At 50.2% G+C, this 18,113-nt stretch overlaps 1 protein-coding gene across 3 annotated transcripts in view; it reads left to right on the forward strand.

Annotated features, from left to right (window-relative positions):
* Nucleotides 1–18,113, forward strand: part of adar (adenosine deaminase RNA specific) — a 69,644-nt gene that overhangs the window by 29,233 nt on the left and 22,298 nt on the right. For 2 of the 3 annotated variants that reach the window (XM_080183521.1, XM_080183523.1), the window contains exons 2-4: nt 8,100–9,707; nt 14,103–14,283; nt 17,683–17,849. In XM_080183521.1, the coding sequence (XP_080039647.1) occupies nt 8,203–9,707; nt 14,103–14,283; nt 17,683–17,849 (1,853 nt within the window). In that variant the 5' untranslated portion in view covers nt 8,100–8,202. Of the gene's footprint in view, nt 1–693; nt 1,414–8,099; nt 9,708–14,102; nt 14,284–17,682; nt 17,850–18,113 lie in introns of those variants that run through there. The other variant, XM_080183522.1, reaches the window with a different exon arrangement.

Here is an 18,113-nt window from a genome sequence, read left to right on the forward strand (position 1 = left end):
GTGTGGGAGTGCCTGCGAGTGTGAGTGTGTGTGTGGGAGTGCCTGCGAGTGTGAGTGTGTGTGTGGGAGTGCCTGCGAGTGTGAGTGTGTGTGTGGGAGTGCCTGTGAGTGTGTGTGTGGGAGTGCCTGCGAGTGTGAGTGTGTGTGTGGGAGTGCCTGCGAGTGTGAGTGTGTGTGTGGGAGTGCCTGTGAGTGTGTGTGTGGGAGTGCCTGCGAGTGTGAGTGTGTGTGTGGGAGTGCCTGCGAGTGTGAGTGTGTGTGTGGGAGTGCCTGCGAGTGTGTGTGTGTGGGAGTGCCTGTGAGTGTGTGTGTGTGTGTGTGGGAGTGCCTGCGAGTGTGTGTGTGTGTGTGTGTGGGAGTGCCTGCGAGTGTGTGTGTGTGTGTGTGTGGGAGTGCCTGCGAGTGTGAGTGTGTGTGTGTGTGGGAGTGCCTGCGAGTGTGAGTGTGTGTGTGTGTGGGAGTGCCTGCGAGTGTGAGTGTGTGTGTGTGTGGGAGTGCCTGCGAGTAGGGGGAAGAGTGTCTCTTTCTCTCTCTTTATGTCTGTCATTGTCTCTCTCGCAATGTCTGCCTGTGCGTCTGGGTGCTTTGCACACTTCAAGGGAACCCAGCAAACTGAGCAACTGGCACTGCCCTTCGCCGCTGCTAACACAGTGAAGGACCCGGGGGTAGGTGCTGCAAGTTGTGTGGAAGTGACTAACTGCTGAGGGCAGGTGGTGCAGAGACTTGTTCCTTTTTTTTGAGGAAGCGAAAGTGAAACTCCTGATCAAAGTAACTTGGTGAGCTTGAAAGAGGTGGAGCTCCCTGTGTGTGTATCAGGCCCTGTAACCATTCAGAATAACAAGTCACTCCCCATTACCAAGCAGTACGGAGCAGAATCAAAACTGAAACTGGGGCCTTGTTAAAAGGCAGTGTTGAAGGCAGTGTCAGGGACCAAGCAAGTGCAGCTAAACTCTGCTTAAGATCAAGTAGGACTCTCGTAGCTCAAACCCACCCATTTAATCCTTTGTGATTCATCTGTAAACTGATAAGTAACTCTTCAGGGCATTTGCCTGTAAGTGACCTGTTCTTGTGTAGAGTGAGTGGGGGGTTCCAGCAGCGAGAGCCCTTTTCTTGGGGATCACTCAATCCTGGGTTTTTTATTTCTGTGCGGAAGCGATTGGCTCAGTTTTTAGACCCCCCCCCCAATTCGCACGCGCCCCAAAGATTTTCGGGTAGGGAATCTGCCTAACTTCCACTGACCCAGGAAGCTTCAAATCAGTGCATTTCCAGTAAACGGGGGCAACAGCAGGGGGTAGGGGAACGACTAGAGGCTGAAGCTGCTACTCCAAACCACAGACTCTCCTCCTGCACCGTGAGGGCTTTCCTCCTCTATGTTAAAGGTTGTGCTGTTCCAGAGTCGTGTTCTAACCACAGGTATTTTATAATGAAGCTTGTTAATTTGTGCCGTGACTTTTAAGTGTTTCATTCAGTTTCTGTGGAGCAGTTTGTCCCAGGGTTTGTTTTTGCTAAGTATCTGATAATCTAATTCACTGCGCTTGCTCGCTGGTGTGTGTGTGTGTGTGTGTGTCTGTGTGTGTGTGTGTTGTTGGTACCAATAACACAAGCTTTTTTTTATATATATGTATACGGTTGTGTGGGCTCCTGGCACACCGCAGCCAGTGATAGAAAAATAAATATGCCGGAACGGGAGGCCCGAGTGTCTATTTTAACTAGGTCTGTTGGCCTTCAAGACTTGCACAGAACTTGCAGCACACCTGGTGCAGCCGGTGTTAAAGCAGCCACTTCACCTCATTCGGCCAGCCTGCAAAGCTTTCTGTTCCTTTCTCCCTCCCTCTTAAACACATCATCCCTGTTCTTCTCAACCTCCAGTTTCACTTTCTCGCAAACCTTGAAAGAAAAGAGAGCTTGTTCTTGATTTCCCCATGGGATTTATTGGTGTGCAAGAAAACAAAAGGAATTTGGAGCTGAGCTAGGAAAGTAGCCTGAGGTCACACAACAACCAGCACTCAACAGCCTCTTCCCTGCTGCTGTCGGACTTTTAGAGTCATAGAGCTTTACAGCATGGAAACAGGCCCTTCGGACCAACTTGTCCATGCCACCTTTTCTTTTTTTCAACCCCTAAGCTAATCCCTATTGCCCACGTTTGGCCCATTTCCCTCTACCCGTCATACCCTTGTAATTATCTGAATGCTTCTTAAAAGACAGAATTGTACCCGCCTCTACTACTACCTCTGGCAACTTGTTCCAGACACTCACTCCCCTCTGGATGAAAAATTTGCCCCTCTGGACCCTTTTGTATCTCTCCCCTCTCACCTCAACCTATGCCCTCTAGTTTTAGACGCCTACCTTTGGGAAAAGATATTGACTATCTAGCTGATCTGTGCCCCTCATTATTTTATAGACCTCTATAAGATCACCCCTCAGCCTCCTACGCTCCAGAGAAAAAAGCCCCAATTTATCCAGCCTCTCTTTATAACTCGAACCATCAAGTCCCGGTAGCATCCTAGTAAATCTTTGCTGCGCTCTTTCCAGTTTAATAATATCCTTTCTATAATAGGGTGACCAGAACTGTACACAGTATTCCAAGTGTGGCCTTACCAATGTCTTGCACAACTTCAACAAGACGTCCCAACTCCTATATTCAGTGTTCTGACTAATGAAACCAAGCATGCCGAATACCTTCTTCACCAGTCTGTCCACCTGTGACTCCACTTTCAAGGAGTTATTTGAATGGACCTGTCTCGCGTTAAGTTGATCTTTCTCTATATCCTCGCTATGACTGTAACACTACATTCTGCACCCTCTCCTTTCCTTCTCTATGAATGGTATTCTTTGTCTGTTTAGCGCGCAAGGGACAATACTTTTCACTGTGTTTGTATACATGTGGGAAATGGGCCAAATGCAGTCAATTGTGACTGGCTTAATGATAAAAACTGGATGGCATGGACAAGTTGGGCCGAAGGGCCTGTTTGCATGCTGTAAACGTCTGTGACTCTATGTGACAATAATAAATCAAATCAAATGACTGTAACAATACATTCTGCACCAGCTCCTTTCCTTCTGTGTGTCAACCACTTTGCTGTGGCTCTGGAGTCACGTATAGGCCAGACCAGGGTAAGGGCGGCAGATTTCCTTCCCTAAGGAAGGGTGGGTTTTTCCGACAATGGGTCATCAGTAGATTCTTAATTCCAGATATTTTTTATTGAATTCAAATTCCACCACCTGCCGGGGCGGGATTCGAACCTGGGTCCCCCAGAACATTAACTGAGTTCCTGGATTAATAGTCGAGCGATAATACCACTGGGCCACCACCTCCCCGTTTATACTCCATTCCCTTTGAAATAAAGGCCAACATCCTTCCCCATTACCTGCACGCTAGCTTGTGATTTATGCACAAGGACCTCCCCCCCCCCCCATCCCTTTGTGCTGTAGCATTCTGTAGCCTTTCTCCATTTAATTTTGTGATTCTACACTGCACGGGATCAGTGGCGTAGTGGTTACGTAACTACATTAATAATCCAAAGACCTAAACTCATGATCCAGGGAGTTTGTTACATCTGGGAAGTAAAATGTGTCGAGGGGGGAGGGTTGAAAAAGATAATGACGTTGATTTAATTACTGAATTTACATACACCCCCCCCCAACCCCCTTGCCATCAGCCTCCTGAAAAGGAAATCTGCCATCCTTACCTGGCCTTGCTGATATGTGGATCCTATACAGGACCTTGGTGAGACCACATTCGGAATATTGTGTTCAGTTCTGGTCACCTCACTATAAGAAGGATGTGGAAGCGTTGGAGAGAATGCAGAGGAGACTTACCAGGATGCTGCCTGGTTTGGAGGGTAGGTCTTATGAGGAAAGGTTGAGGGAGCTGGAGCTTTTCTCTTTAGAGCAGAGGAGGATGAGAAGCGACTGAATAGAAGTTTATATGATGATGAGGGGGATAGATAGAGTGGACGTGCAGAGATTATTTCCTTGGGTGGATGTAGCTGTTACTAGGGGGCATAACTATAAGGTGGGAGATATAGGAGGGATGTCCGAGGTAGATTCTTTGCTCAGAGGGTAGTTGGGGTGTGGAATACACTGCCTGCTGTGATAGTGGAGTCAAACATTTAGGAACTTTCAAGTGGTTATTGGATAGGCACATGGAGCACACCAGAATGATAGGAATGGGATAGCTTGATCTCGGCACAACATCCAGGGCCGAAGGGTCTGGACTGTGCTGTACTGTTCTATGTTCAGACCTGCAGGGATTCTTAGCTGCCCCCTGGAAGGACTGAGCAGCCCATTCAAGTAAAGTTTATTTATTAGTGTCACAAGTCAGCTTACATCAACACTGCAATGAAGTTACTGTGACGTTCCCCTAGTTGCCACACTCCGGTGCCTGGTCGGGTTACACTGAGGGAGAATTTAGTGCGGCCAGCACGTCTTTCGGACTGTGGGAGGAAACCCACGCAGACACGGGGAGAACATGCCGCCTCCACACAGACAGTGACCCAAGCCGAGAATCAAACCCGGATCTCTGGCGCTCTGATGCAGCAACGCTAACCCACTGTGCCGCCCCCCATTTGATTATTTAGAGGGTGGTTCTCTACCTTCTTGAGGGCATTTAACAGTGAACGCCGGACTTGCCAGTGACACACACACACACTACCCCCTCCCCACCGATCCTGTGGATAAATTTAGAAATGCTTAATGGAATAACTCATTGCCCGCTGGCTGGTTCAGAAGCGTCTGACCCAGGAAATATAGGGTAGCATTTAACAAAACCATTTTTACATTTTAAAAAAAATGTTTAATTACAGGACGAATTTCCTTTCCTAGTTCTTAATTCCCGTGACGTCCTGTAGGAATCCAGCAGCGTCAGTACTTGTGCTGTGCACAGACTGGTGGGACTGAGGTACAAGTGCCTGCCCAGGTGAAACTAGACCCTCCTTCCTTCCCCTCCATCACCACTGCTCCTGGGTTACCTGACCTGGGGGGGGGGGGATATGGATCCTGGCACTGTCAGCGGAGGCTGGGCCGCCTTGTGCTGCTGTCCGTGGCGCAGTTTCCAGAATTTTAATTGTTTTGATCTCGAGAGGGATACGGAGACGAATAATTGAGGCTTGTAGGTTTCAATACATTTTCTTAATTAAAATACAGTCGAGCAACAGGCGACTTGCGGGGGGAGGTTCTTGTTCTCTGCAGTCTCCTGGCCCTGCCTGACTCTCTCCTTTCACTGCCTCTTGGGCTGAGAGTGGTTAGAATGTGGAACTTGCTCCCACATTGATCGGCACGGATGTACTTCAGGGGCCGCTCCAGTATCCGCATCAGGGTGAAAGTATTCAGAGGGTATAAGGCCACTCAGCCCATCGAGCCTGCTCTGCCATTCAATCATGGCTGATATTTTTCTCATCCCCCATTCTCCTGCCTTTTCCCCATAACCCCTGATCCCCTTATTAATCAAGAACCTATCTATCTCTGTCTTAAAGACTTTTGTTATTGACACATGTATTACCATACAGTGAAAAGTACTGTTTCTTGTGCATCAGACAAAACATACTGTTCATAGAGTACGTAGCTTTATTATTGTCATGTATTTTGATACAGTGAAAAGTATTGTTTCTTGTGTGCTATACAGACAAAGCATACCGTTCATAGAGAAGGAAAGAGAGAGTGCAGAATGTAGTGTTGCAGTCACAGCTAGGGTGTAGAGAAGGATCAACTTAATGCGAGGTAGGTCCATTCAAAAGTCTGACAGCAGCAGGGAAGAAGCTGTTTGGTACGTGACCTCAGACTTTTGTATCCTTTTCCCGACGAAAGTGGAAGAGAGAATGTCCGGGCTGCACGGGGTCCTTGATTATGCCGGCTGCTTTTCCCCGAGGCAGCGGGAAGTGTAGACAGAGTCAGTGGATGGGAGGCTGGTTTGTGTGATGGATTGGGCTACATACACAACCCTTGCAGTATTGGGCAGAGCAGGAGCCCATACCAAGCTGTGATACAACCAGAAAGAATGCTTTCTATGGTCATGAGGGTGAAAGTATTCAGAGGGTATAGACCATAAGACAAAGGAGCAGAATTAGGCCACTGGGCCCATCGAGTCTGTTCCATCATTCAATCATGGCTGATATTTTTCCCCCATTCTCCTGCCTTTTCCCCATAACCCCTAATCCCCTTATTAATCAAGAACCTATCTATCTCTGTCTTAAAGACACTCAATGACCTGGCCTTCACAGCCCTCTGTGACAAAGAGTTCCACAGATTCCCCGCTCTCTGGCTGAAGAAATTCCTCCTCTTCTGTGTTTTAAAGGGTCGTCCCTTTAGCCTGAGGTTGTGCCTCTGGTTCTAGTTTTTCCTACTAGTGGAAACATCCTCTCCACGTCCACTCTATCCAGGGCCTCGCAGTATCCTGTAAGTTTCAATAAGATCCCCCCCCCCATCCTTCTAAACTCCAACGAGTACAGACCCAGAGTCCTCAACCGTTCCTCATATGACAAGCTCTTCGTTCCAGGGATCATTATTGTGAACCTCCTCTGGACCCTTTCCAAAGCCGGCACATCCTTCCTTAGATACAGGGCCCAAAACTGCTCACAATTCTCCAAATAGAGTCTGACCAGAGCCTTATACAGCCTCAGAAATCCATCCCTGCTCCTGTATTCGAGTTTATGTGTTGATATGTTTGTATATGTAAGCCTATTGGACCAAAAGGTTGTAAAATTCTGTGTGCACACACAGTATGGCTGTGAGGATGCCACAGCGTGCCAGCAGGTTGCACCAATTCATTTGCACAAGGCAGAGGTTTGGAGGACATGTCAGGGAGACATTCAACAGCTTATTGCGGCCAGAAGCTGCAGATATGGACTTACTTAGAAAGCCAGCCCCTTGGCCTAGGCAGTCCATGTCATTGTGTGCACCACCACCACCACCTCCCACCTCTGGTCACTGTCTGTGTGGAGTCGGCACGTTCTCCCCCGTGACTGCGTGGGTTTCCTCCGGGTGCCCTGGTTTCCTCCCACGGTCTGAAAGATGTGCAGTTTAGGGTGGATTGGCCATGCTAAATTGCCCCTTAGTGTCCAAAGATGTGTAGGTTAGAGGGACATGCTGGGTAAATGCATGGCGTTATGGGGATGGGGCCTGGGTGGGATTGTGGTCAGCGCAGACTCCGTGGGCCGAATGGCCTCCTGTGCTGTGGGGATTCTAAGTTAAGATGACGAATTCCTGGGGTCCAGTAGCACTCTAGATTTGGATGGCACTGAGAGGTGTGGGCGGATCCCCTCACACTGCGATCAGGTGCAATTGCACATCACCTCATGGACTGCATGCTGAAACTAAAATTGCTGCTGAGGAGGCTTTCTTTGTAAACAATTTCCTTCCACTCAAAGGTTCTGAGCGTTGCTATGGTGCTGTCTCACTGGATTCAGCAGCCCTCTGCCAATTAACCCAGGCGGCTCTTTTAAAAAGTCGAAAGTTTACTTATTCGTGTCACAAGTAAGCCTTACATTAACACTGCAATGAAGTCACTGTGAAAATCCCCCAGTCGCCACACTCCAGTTCAGGTACACTGAGGGAGAATTTAGCACAGGCAATGCACCCTAACCAGCACATCTTTCGGACTCTGGGAGGAAACCAGAGCACCCAGAGGAAACCCACGCAGACACGGGGGAACGTGCAGCCTCCGCACAGATAGTGACCCGAGCCGGGAATCGAACCCGGGTCCCTGGCGCTGTGAGGCAGCAGTGCTAACCCACTGTGTCACTGTAAAGGAATAAATCGGAAGGGGAGTGTGTCCATGGCCGTTTGGAGGAGATGGCCATTTGGAGGAAACCCACGCAGACACGGGGAGAACGTGCAGACTCGGCACAGACAGTGCCCCAAGCTGGAAATCGAACCCTGGTCCCTGGCGCTGTGAGGTGGCAGTGCTAACCCACTGTGCCACCTTTCTTCTGCCTGACCATCCCAGCCTGTGAAGAGCCCATTCTTTGGCCACTCCAAAGACCTGGCACTTACTCCCCAGCAGGAGTTGCCGGACACTCATCTGGACTGGGAACCCTTAGGTTTGTTTCCTGCTGTCGGAACCTATTGCACGTCCGTAACTTTCTGTTGTTTGTCTTAATCAGGTCTACTCGGATGATCTGATCGATTGGAGCACGGTTCCAGTCCCACCTGCATGCCCGTTTGTGTGCTGACAGAGGCAAACCCTACTGCTCTTATCACAGAGCTATGAGCAGAGGTGGAGGCGGTGATAGAAGAACACACAGAGGTAAATCCAAAAGCTTTCACCAGAATAACCAGCTCCACCACGATCTGTACGGCTACAGTACTCCGACTTTCCACCCCCTGAATCAAGGAGCGGGAGTAGATCACTTTCGAAGCCAGCAGATTCGCTTTCTGACCGGGCAGATCTCACAGGCCCCTGCATTTGTGTTTCAGTCTCACTACAGGAACCAGGCGTCGCACCACCAGAAGCAGCGAGATTACCGTCCCGCGGCCAAGAACTGGAGCGGCCACCTGTGCCAGCAGCCGGTTAGATCCCCTCGGCCCCCGGTTGCCCCTGCCCAGAGAGGGAGCAAGAACGTCAGGGCTGACAAGGAGCTCGATCAGCTCTTCTCCAGGTTTCAGAACATCTCGCTGGGTGGCAACAACCAGCAGGAGGTTGTGTCCATCTTGGGGAGGCTCAGACCAGGGGAGCTGGTCCCGGCGCGCAAGCTTGCCAAGCAGCTGTGCGTTCAGAAGAAAGTAGTCAACCAGATCCTGTATGGTCTGCTGAGAGCAAACCGGGTGAGAAAGGAAGACACTTTGCCCCCTCTCTGGTGCCTCGTGGGCCCAACCGGAGCCAGGCAGGACGCCGCAAACCCCGAAAGCCCACAACCGTTGCCCGAGGGCACAGCTCCGCCCCAGCCCCCCGAGGTCGAGGAGCCGGTATCTGAAGACGACGATAGCTCAGAAGGCAGCATGGCGGACCAGTCGGGTGTCGGGGACGGCGAGAGCCAGAAGGACAAGATCCTGTCCTTCCTGCTGGAGAAGGAGAAGGCCACCGCCCTGGAGATTGCCAAAAACATCGGCCTGAAATCGGCCCGGCAAGTCAACCCCACCCTGCACCTGTTTGAGAACCAAGGTGACCTGTACAAAGAGTCGGCCTTCCCGCCCACCTGGAGCCTCTCCGACCGCAAGAAGGAAGTGCTGCTGAGGAAGAGGAAGGTGCATGAGTTGGGCGAGCCCAGAATCGGGGCAGTGGAGGCAATGCCCATGGCCGTGTCGGAGGAGCAGGGCAACGTTTCTCGCCAAGGGGTGGCGGTCAAGGAAGAGGGAGGCATTGGGAATGGCCAAGCGGTTGGCCTCCCAGGAGAGGCGAATGACGTGCGGCCCCTGTCCGCTTCCGTCCCGCTGCTGCTCAACGTCAAGGAGGAGGGCAACAGGGCCAACCACGCCGAGGCGAGCTACTACGACAGCACCACGGGGAACGGCCAGTGGGCCTCCGATGACATCCCCGATGACCTGAACATCATCAACCGCGTGAGTGAGGCTGGCGAGACGGTCGGCTTACCGCAGGGTGTGTTACCTGGCAAGCCCAGCGCCGACCAACACCCCGCCCTTTCACCAACAGACAGGCTGCGGGCCTGCTTAACAAAGAACCCCGTCAGTGGCCTCATGGAATACTCTCAGGGTTCGGCGCTGCAGTGTGAATTCATTCTCCTGGCCCAGACTGGCCCGTCCCACGACCCCAGGTAAGAGAACTCTCCTATCTTTTTTTAAAATCTCTGCTGGCGGGCTGACTCAGTTAGAACAAAGAACAATACAGCACAGGAACAGGCCCTTCGGCCCTCCAAGCCTGCGCCGCTCATGCGCCCAACTAGACCATTTGTTAGTATCCCTCCATTCCCAGTCTTTTCATGTGGTTATCCAGATAAGTCTTAAACGATCCCAGAGTGTCCGCCTCTACCACCTTGCTTGGCAGTCCATTCCAGGCCCCACCACCCTCTGTATAAAGTACATCCCTCTGACATCTGTGTTAAATCTCGCCCCCCTCACCTTGAACCTGTGACCCTTGTGTTTGTCACCTCCGACCTGGGAAAAAATTTCCCATTGTTCACCCTATTTACACCCTTCATAATTTTATACACCTCTTTTTGGTCGCCCCTCATAGAAATATACAGCACAGAAACAGGCCCTTCAGCCCAACTCCTCCATGCAGATAGAATCATAGGACGTAGGAAGCGGGAGGAGACTGGTTGGCCCATCGAGCCTGCTTCCTAAACTGAACTAGTTCCATTTAGATTATAAAATAGGCGGCACGGTAGCACAGTGGTTAGCACTGCTGCTTCACGGCGCCAGGGATCTGGGTTAGATTCCCTGCTCGGGTCACTGTCTATGTGGAGTTTGCACGTTCTCCTCGTGTCTGCATGGGTTTCCTCCGGGTGCTCCGGTTTCCTCCCACAATCCAAAGATGTGCAGGTTAGGTTTGATTGGCTGTGTTAAAATTGCCCCTTAGTGCCCTGAGATGCATAGGTTCGAGGGATTAGTGGGTAAAATACATAGGGATATGGGGGTAAGGCCTGGGTGGGATTGTGGTTGGTGCAGACTCGATGGGCCGAAGGGCCTCTATGATCCTAGGACATAGGAGCAGAATGAGGCCACTCGGCCCATCGAGTCTGCTCCCCCATTCAATCATGGCTGATATTTTTCTCATCCCCCATTCTCCTGCCTTTTCCCCATAACCCCCGATCCCCTTATTAATCAGGAACCTATCTATCTCTGTCTTAAAGACACTCAGTGACCCGGCCTCCTCTGCGGCAAAGAGTTCCACAGATTCCCCACTCTCTGGCTGAAGAAATTCCTCCTCATCTCTGTTTTAAAGGATCGTCCCTTTAGCCTGAGGTTGTGCCCTCTCTGGTTCTAGTTTTTCCTACTAGTGGAAACATCCTCTCCACGTCCACTCTATCCAGGGCCTCGCAGTATCCTGTAAGTTTCAATAAGATCCCCCCCCCCCCATCCTTCTAAACTCCAACAAATACAGACTCTAAGTTTGGTCCTGTATCTCTCTAAACCTTTCCCATCCATGAACCTGTCCAAATGTCTTTTAAATATTGCCTCAGGGGCAGTACGCTAACACAGTGATTAGCACTGCTGCCTCACAGCACCAGGGACCCGGATTCAATTTTTGGCTCGGGCCACTGCCTGTGTGGAGTCTGCACGTTCTCGCTGTGTCTGCGTGGGTTTCCTCCCACGATCTGAAAGATGTGCTGGTTAGGGTGTATTGACCCGAACAGGCACCGGAGTGTGGCGACTAGGGGAATGTCACAGTAACTTCATTGCAGTGTTAATGTAAGCCTTACAAATAAATAAACTTAACTTTAACTTGTACCTGCCTCTACCACCTCCTCTGGCAGCTCATGCCATAGAAACACATCATCGTCTGTATGAAAAAGTTGTCCCTTCAGGTCTCATTTAAATCTTTTCCCTCTCGCCTTAAACCTCTGCCCTCTAGTTTTGGACTCCCCCCCCCCACCCCCCGGACCCTGGGGGGGGGGCAAAGACCCTGGCGATTCACCTGATCTACACCCCCTAATGATTTTATACACCTCTATAAGGTCACCCCCTCAGGATGGAGCTACTAGCTGATTCTGCGTGCGTGCACATTTCCCGTCACAAGTTCCTAATTGATTGACCTTGCTTCTGGTACGGTCACATTGTACAACTCAGCATATGCTAAGAAACATCAGCTGCTTTTGTATGATGCCAAGGGGGATTCAGAATGCCCAGGTATCTTGCCTGCTGCAGACTGTTCCTCTCCTTTCGCCTTCTGTCACAGTCCCATTGTGCCAAACACCCTGCCAGCCTCCAGATACTTGCATCGCCCTTCCCACATCTGTCCCTCCACGGTGAGGTAGGGATCACCAGAGGGCGAATAGGACTCAGAATTGAATCCTATTCATCAATCGGGAGATCCACCTCTTTTCTAATTATGAAGCATCAGAAGAAAAGTTCAGCACAAGAACAGGCCCTTCGGCCCACCAACCCTTGCCGATCATGATGCCTTAACTAAAACTTAAAAGAAAACCCTCTGCCATTGCTCAGTTCGTATCCCTCTATTCCCTCCCTATTCATGAACCCATCTGGATGCCTCTTAAATGTTGCGAATGTGCCTGCTTCCATCAGTTCCTCTGGCGAGCGTGGTCCAGGCACACCCTGCGTGAAAAACTTACCCCGCACATCTCCCTTAAACTGCACCACCACCCCCCACCCCCCCTCACTTTGACCCTGTGCCCTCCCCCTGTGTAATTGACGCTTCTGCCCTAGGGGGGGAAGCCTCAGACTATCCACCCTGTCGATGCCTCTCATCATTTTGTAGCCGAGGTCTCCCCTCAGCCTCTGTCTTTCTGGTGAAAACAATCTCTCGAGACCAGGCAACGCCCTGGTGAGCCTTCTTTGCGCTCTCTCCAAAGCTTCCACATCCTTCTGGTAATGTGGCAACCACAACTGCACACAGTACTCAATTAGCCGGCACCCTGCTTGTGACCTAGGTGAGCCTTGCTTTGAATCCTCGGGCAGCTGTCTGTGTGCAGTTTGCACATCCCCTCCGTGTCGGTGTGGGTTTCCTCCCACACTCCAAAGACTTGCAGGTTAGGTTGATTGGCCATTAGTGTTAGGGGGGTTAGCAGGGTAAATATGTGTGGTCATAGGGATAGGGCCTGGGTGGGATTGTTATCTATGCGAGCTCAATGGGCCAAATGGCCTCCTACTGCACCGTAGGTATTCTATGACTTGCCTTGCCCGAAAGTTATCCAGTTCGGAAGACAGATTACTGTTTGAATGGTTGTAAAGTGAGAGAGGTGGATACTCAGCGAGAATCTTGGTATCCTCCTGCATCAGTCACTGAAAAGTGCACAGGTACAGGAGACAGTAAAGAAGGCAAATGGTATGTTGGCGTTCATAGAGAGAGGATTCGCGCATAGGTAGAGGGATGTTTTGCTGCAATTGTACAGAGCGTTGGTGAGGCCACACCTGGAGTATTGTGTGCAGTTTTGGTCTCCTTATCTGACGATAGATGTCCAAGTCTGGATGACACTTTGTCAGACCTTTTGTCAGCTCTGACGAAGGGTCATCTAGCCTCGAAACGTTGGCTCTACTCTGTCTCCACAGATGCTGTCAGACCTGTTGAGATTTTCCAGCATTTTCTGTTTTTGTTTGATTCCATCATTTGCAGTGTTTTGCTTTTAGCCTACACCTTCTATAATCTACGTATGTTTCTGTCGGAGCCGGTTCATGAATCCAGGTTCATAAGAACTAGGGGCAGGAGTAGGCCATTCAGCCCCTCGAGCCTGCTTCGCCGTTCAGTAAGATCACGGCTGATGTTTTTGTGGACTTAGCTCCACTTACCCGCCCGCTCACCATAACCCTTTACTGTTCAAGAATCTAACTATCCTTGCCTTAAAAACATTCAATGAGGGAGCCTCAACCGGGCAGGGAATTCCACAGATTCACAACCCTTTGTGTGAAGAAGTTCCTCCTCAACTCAGTCCTAAATCTGCTCCCCCTTTGAGGCCATGCCCCCTAGTTCGAGTCTCATCCGCCAGTGGAAACAACTTCCCTGCTTCTATCTTATGTTTCTATAAGATCCTCCCCTCATTCTTCTAGTTCAGAACCTGTGTTCATGAAAGGAAGGCATCAGACCACAGATTGAAATATGATTCAGTAAATAAGCCACTTTCTACCCCCATTCTGGTAAAAAATAACCCTGCCAAACTGTAAAAAAGTACTCAAGCTTCACCATAGGCTTATTTCAGAGTTGCAGTATGCCCTGGAGTTCCCCAAAAATAACACAGTATTTCACTAGCCCAAGAGCTTCTGTCTCTGCATCTGGCAGCACTTAGGGGAGAGTGCACCCTCTGGCTATCTGCGAGTCCTCTTAGGGAACGGTCGTGTGTACGCCCTGCAAGACTGCCTGACGCACCTCGTTCTGCGTTACGACAGCGAGGAAGGATGCTTCTCAAGTGCGTAATTGGCCTTGGGGCTTTTCGGGGTGACTTGTAAAGTTGGGGGAAAGTGCTGTGTAAAAGTGAGTTTTCTTTCACTGACCCACGCCTCACTGTCTCTCTCTCTCTCTCTCCTCGTGACGTCAGGTTCAGGATGCAGGCCGCGATAGGCGGCCGGAGATTCCCTCCGGCTGAAGCCAACAGTAAGAAAACGGCCAAGAAGGACGCGGCCACCAACGCCCTGAAGGTTCTGTTGAAAGAGATTCTGGGCGAAGACGTGGAGATTCCCCCTTCCTCGCCCCATCCCGAGCCACCGGTTAGCATGGAGGTATGGACTCAGCCCAGGCTGCTCCCTCCTGAAAGGCTTTGACAGACTGCTGATGATGTCGCAGTGCTTTCGTGTCTGGGAACCAGTGGGACAATGTTTTGTGTTAAATCTTAGCCATCTTTCTCCCATTCCCCAAGGGTGATTTTCTTTCTCTCTCCCTCTTCTCCTCCCTCCCTCCCTCCCTCCCTCCCTCCCTCCCTCCTCCTCCTCCTCCCCACCCACTGCAAACACACACACACAAAGCCATTGAGTGCTTTACAATCCATACAGTGCAGAGGGAGGCCATTTGGCCCCTAAATAACAATCCCAGCCCATTGAGTTTGCAGTGATTCTCCAAAAGAGCATCTTGCCTGTGTTCATGCTCTCTTGTACCCTCATACATTTAGCATGGCCAATCCACCCTAACCTGCACATCTTTGGACACTAAGGGACAATTTAGCATGGCCAATCCACCCTAACCTGCACATCTTTGGACACTAAGGGGCAATTTAGCATGGCCAATTCACCCTAACCTGCACATCTTTGGACACTAAGGGACAATTTAGCATGGCCAATCCACTTAACCCACATGTTAGGACTGTGGGAGGAAACCCATGCAGACACAAGGAGAATGTGCAAACTCTGCACAGACAATAACCCAAGCTGGAAATTGAACCGAGGTCCCTGGCGCTTTGAGGCACAGCGCTAACCACTGTGCCAGCGTGCTGCTCCTCCGCACAAGCAGGCTGCTGTGTTTTCCACAGTATGAAGTCTCACGACACCAGGTTAAAGTCCAACAGGTTTATTTGGCAGCACAAGCTTTGGACTGTGGGAGGAAACCGGAGCACCCGAAAGAAACCCAAGCAGACATGGGGAGAAAGTGCAAACTCTACACAGACACTCAGGAATTGAACCCAGGTCCTTGGAGCTGTGAGGCAGCAGTGCTAACCACCATTTTTAAATTCAGTGCTAGTGGTGCATTGACATCGGAAAACGGTGTCCCAGGAAAAAGAATACCTTAGTCACGTCTGTCTTATTCTACATGGTAAGAACTCACCTGATGAAGCAGCAGTGTTCCCAAAGCTCTTGGTTCCAAATAAACCTGTTGGACTTGAATCTGGTGTTGTGAGACTTCTTACCGTGCCTACCCCAGTCCAACGCTGGCATCTCTACATTATTCCACGTAGGACAATAAGGTTTTGAATGCTTGTGAAATGTATGGAAGTGATGGGCAGGAACTGACTAGCTGGCCCATCAATTGTAGCCTGCAGCGCCAGGGACCCAGGTTCAATTGTCATTAGCTAAATACTCCTTCCTGCCGTTCTTTCGGAGGGGGGTGGTTCTTGCATTGAGGGGAAATTGTACACTGAATACTGCTCTCCAACTCGGTCAGACAATGGAACCCAGCCCAGTAGACTGCATAGATTGAGTGTTATAGAGTCACAGAGGCTTACAGCATGGAAACAGGCTCTTTGGCCCAACTTGTCCATACTGCCCTTTTTTTTGTTTAAAACCCCTAAGCTAATCCCAATTGCCCGCATTTGGTCCATATCCTTCTATACCCATCTTACCCATGTAACTATCTAAATGCTTTTTAAAAGACAAAATTGTACCCACCTCTTCTACTACCTCTGGCAGCTCGTTCCAGACACTCATCACCTTCTATGTGAATAAAATGCCCCTCTGGATCCTTTTGTCAATCTCCCCTCGCACCTTAAACCTTTGCCCTCTAGTTTTAGACTCCCCTATCTTTGGGAAAAGATATTGACTATCTCGCTGATCTGTGCCCCTCCATTATTTTATAGACCTCAATAAGATCACCCCTCAGCCTCCTACGCTCCAGAGGGAAAAGTCCCAGTCTATCCAGCCTCTCCTTATAACTCAATCCATCAAGTCCCTGGAGCACCTCCTGCACTCTTTCTAGTTTAATAATATCCTTTCTGTAATAGGGTGACCAGAACTCATATAGAGTCACAGATATCAAAAGATAGTTGTCACGGTCACAGAAGTTAAGAGCTGGACGGACTCCCCTCTTCAAGTAAACAGAGGGGCAGCAGCCACTCCACTAGCCAGCCGTATACTCACAACTCTCTGGGAAATGATTAATGAGCCGACATCAGTCCTGGTTCCTACTCTTGCAGCTTAACCCCGTGTCCCCTGATCCTCGTCAGTGTGTTAAACTGGAGTAATCCATCAACAGGGACATTACACAGCCCTTTCATTGTTTTACAGTTCTCATCCATAAACCTGTGCTGCTCAAGTGTAAATAGTGCATGGGCATTGCACTAAAGCGGGCTCTTTCTCTATCCTGTTCTATCCTTAGGAAATCCTAAATGTTCCTCAGCAGGGGGGGGGGGGGTTACTTGGATAGACACACCACCCCCATCCCCTCATTTTCTGTCGCACAGTTTGCATTTCAAGGGGTTGTGCTTTTACCCATCAATGAATGCCCCATCGCCAAGCAAGCCAACGCAAGGGCACTGAATCTACTGAGGACGCGGTGGCACAGTGGGTTAGCACTGCTGCCTCACGGCACCAGGGACCCAGGTTCAATTCTGGCCTCGGGTCACTGTCCATGTGGAGTTTGCACGTTCTCTCCATGTTTCCTCCGGGTGTTCCAGTTTCCTCCCACAGTCCAAAGACGTGGACTAGTCATGCTAAATTGCTTCTTAGTGTCCAAAGATATGTGGGTTAGATGGATTGGCCAGGCTAAGTTGTTCCTTAGTTTCCAAAGATGTGTAGGTTAGGGGCATTCGCCACGCTAAATTGTTCCTTAGTGTCCAAGGATGTGTAGGTTAGGGTGGATTGGCCATGCTAAATTGTTCCTTGGTGTCCAAAGATGTGCAGGTTAGGTGGATTGGCCATGCTAAATTGCCCCTTAGTGTCCAAAGATGTGCAGGTTAGGGTGGATTGGCCATGCTAAATTGCCCCTTAGTGTCCAAAGATGTACAGGTTAGGTGGATTGGCCATTCTAAATTGCCCCTTAGTGTCCAAAGATGTGTAGGTTAGGTGGATTGGCCATGCTAAATTGCCCCTTAATCCCCCTGATATTATCAGCGTAAATATGTGGGGTTATGGGGAGAGGGCCTGGGTGGGATTGTTGCAGGCGTGATGGGCTGAATGGCTTTCTTTTGCACTGTTGGGATACCATGATTCCATGAAGGGGACTTTGTTCTCCGAACCTCGCGCACACCCGCCTGAGAAATGGGAATGTTGGTTTCTTCAGTGTTTGATTAGTCCACGGAAAGGCAGGGTGACGGGGCGAGTGGAAGCTTGTGTGTGATCACAGAGATTGGCACGGACCATCTTGACCGGACAGACTGTAACTCTGCTGCGCGAGGTGTTAATGTGCGGTCATCTGTGCTTTTCCAAAACATGTTAAAATGTCGTCTCTTCCCCCCTCCTCCACCCCCACGCCAGTGTGCAGGTCTGCCAAGTGAAGTGAAGGCTGAAACAGGTTCTGTGTCTCAACCCACACAGCCTGCAGGGAAAAACCCAGTCTGCATGTTAATGGAGTACGCCCAGAAATCGGGCAACGCCTGTGAATTTCAACTGGTGTCTCAGAGTGGGCCTCCCCATGACCCCAGGTAGGTGGATTCCGACGCAGAATCTCTGAACGCAGGAAAACATTCTGGGTTTTTTTTTTCTCTCAGTGGGTCCAGAACACTCATCCTCAAAATGCGGTGGAAGCAGGGAGCCTTTGAATATTTTTAAGGCACTGTTAGATCCTCAATTACATAAGAAATAAGAAATAGGAGCAGGAGGAGGCCATCCAGCCCCTCGAGCCTGCCCCGCCATTCAATAAGATCATGGCTGATCTGTCGTGTCTCAGTTCCACATCCCCGCCCTCT

This window comes from Carcharhinus amblyrhynchos, unplaced genomic scaffold, assembly GCF_965287045.1.
Source record: "Carcharhinus amblyrhynchos unplaced genomic scaffold, sCarAmb.v2.hapA chromosome_322, whole genome shotgun sequence".
In the NCBI taxonomy this organism is placed as follows: Eukaryota; Metazoa; Chordata; class Chondrichthyes; order Carcharhiniformes; family Carcharhinidae; genus Carcharhinus; species Carcharhinus amblyrhynchos.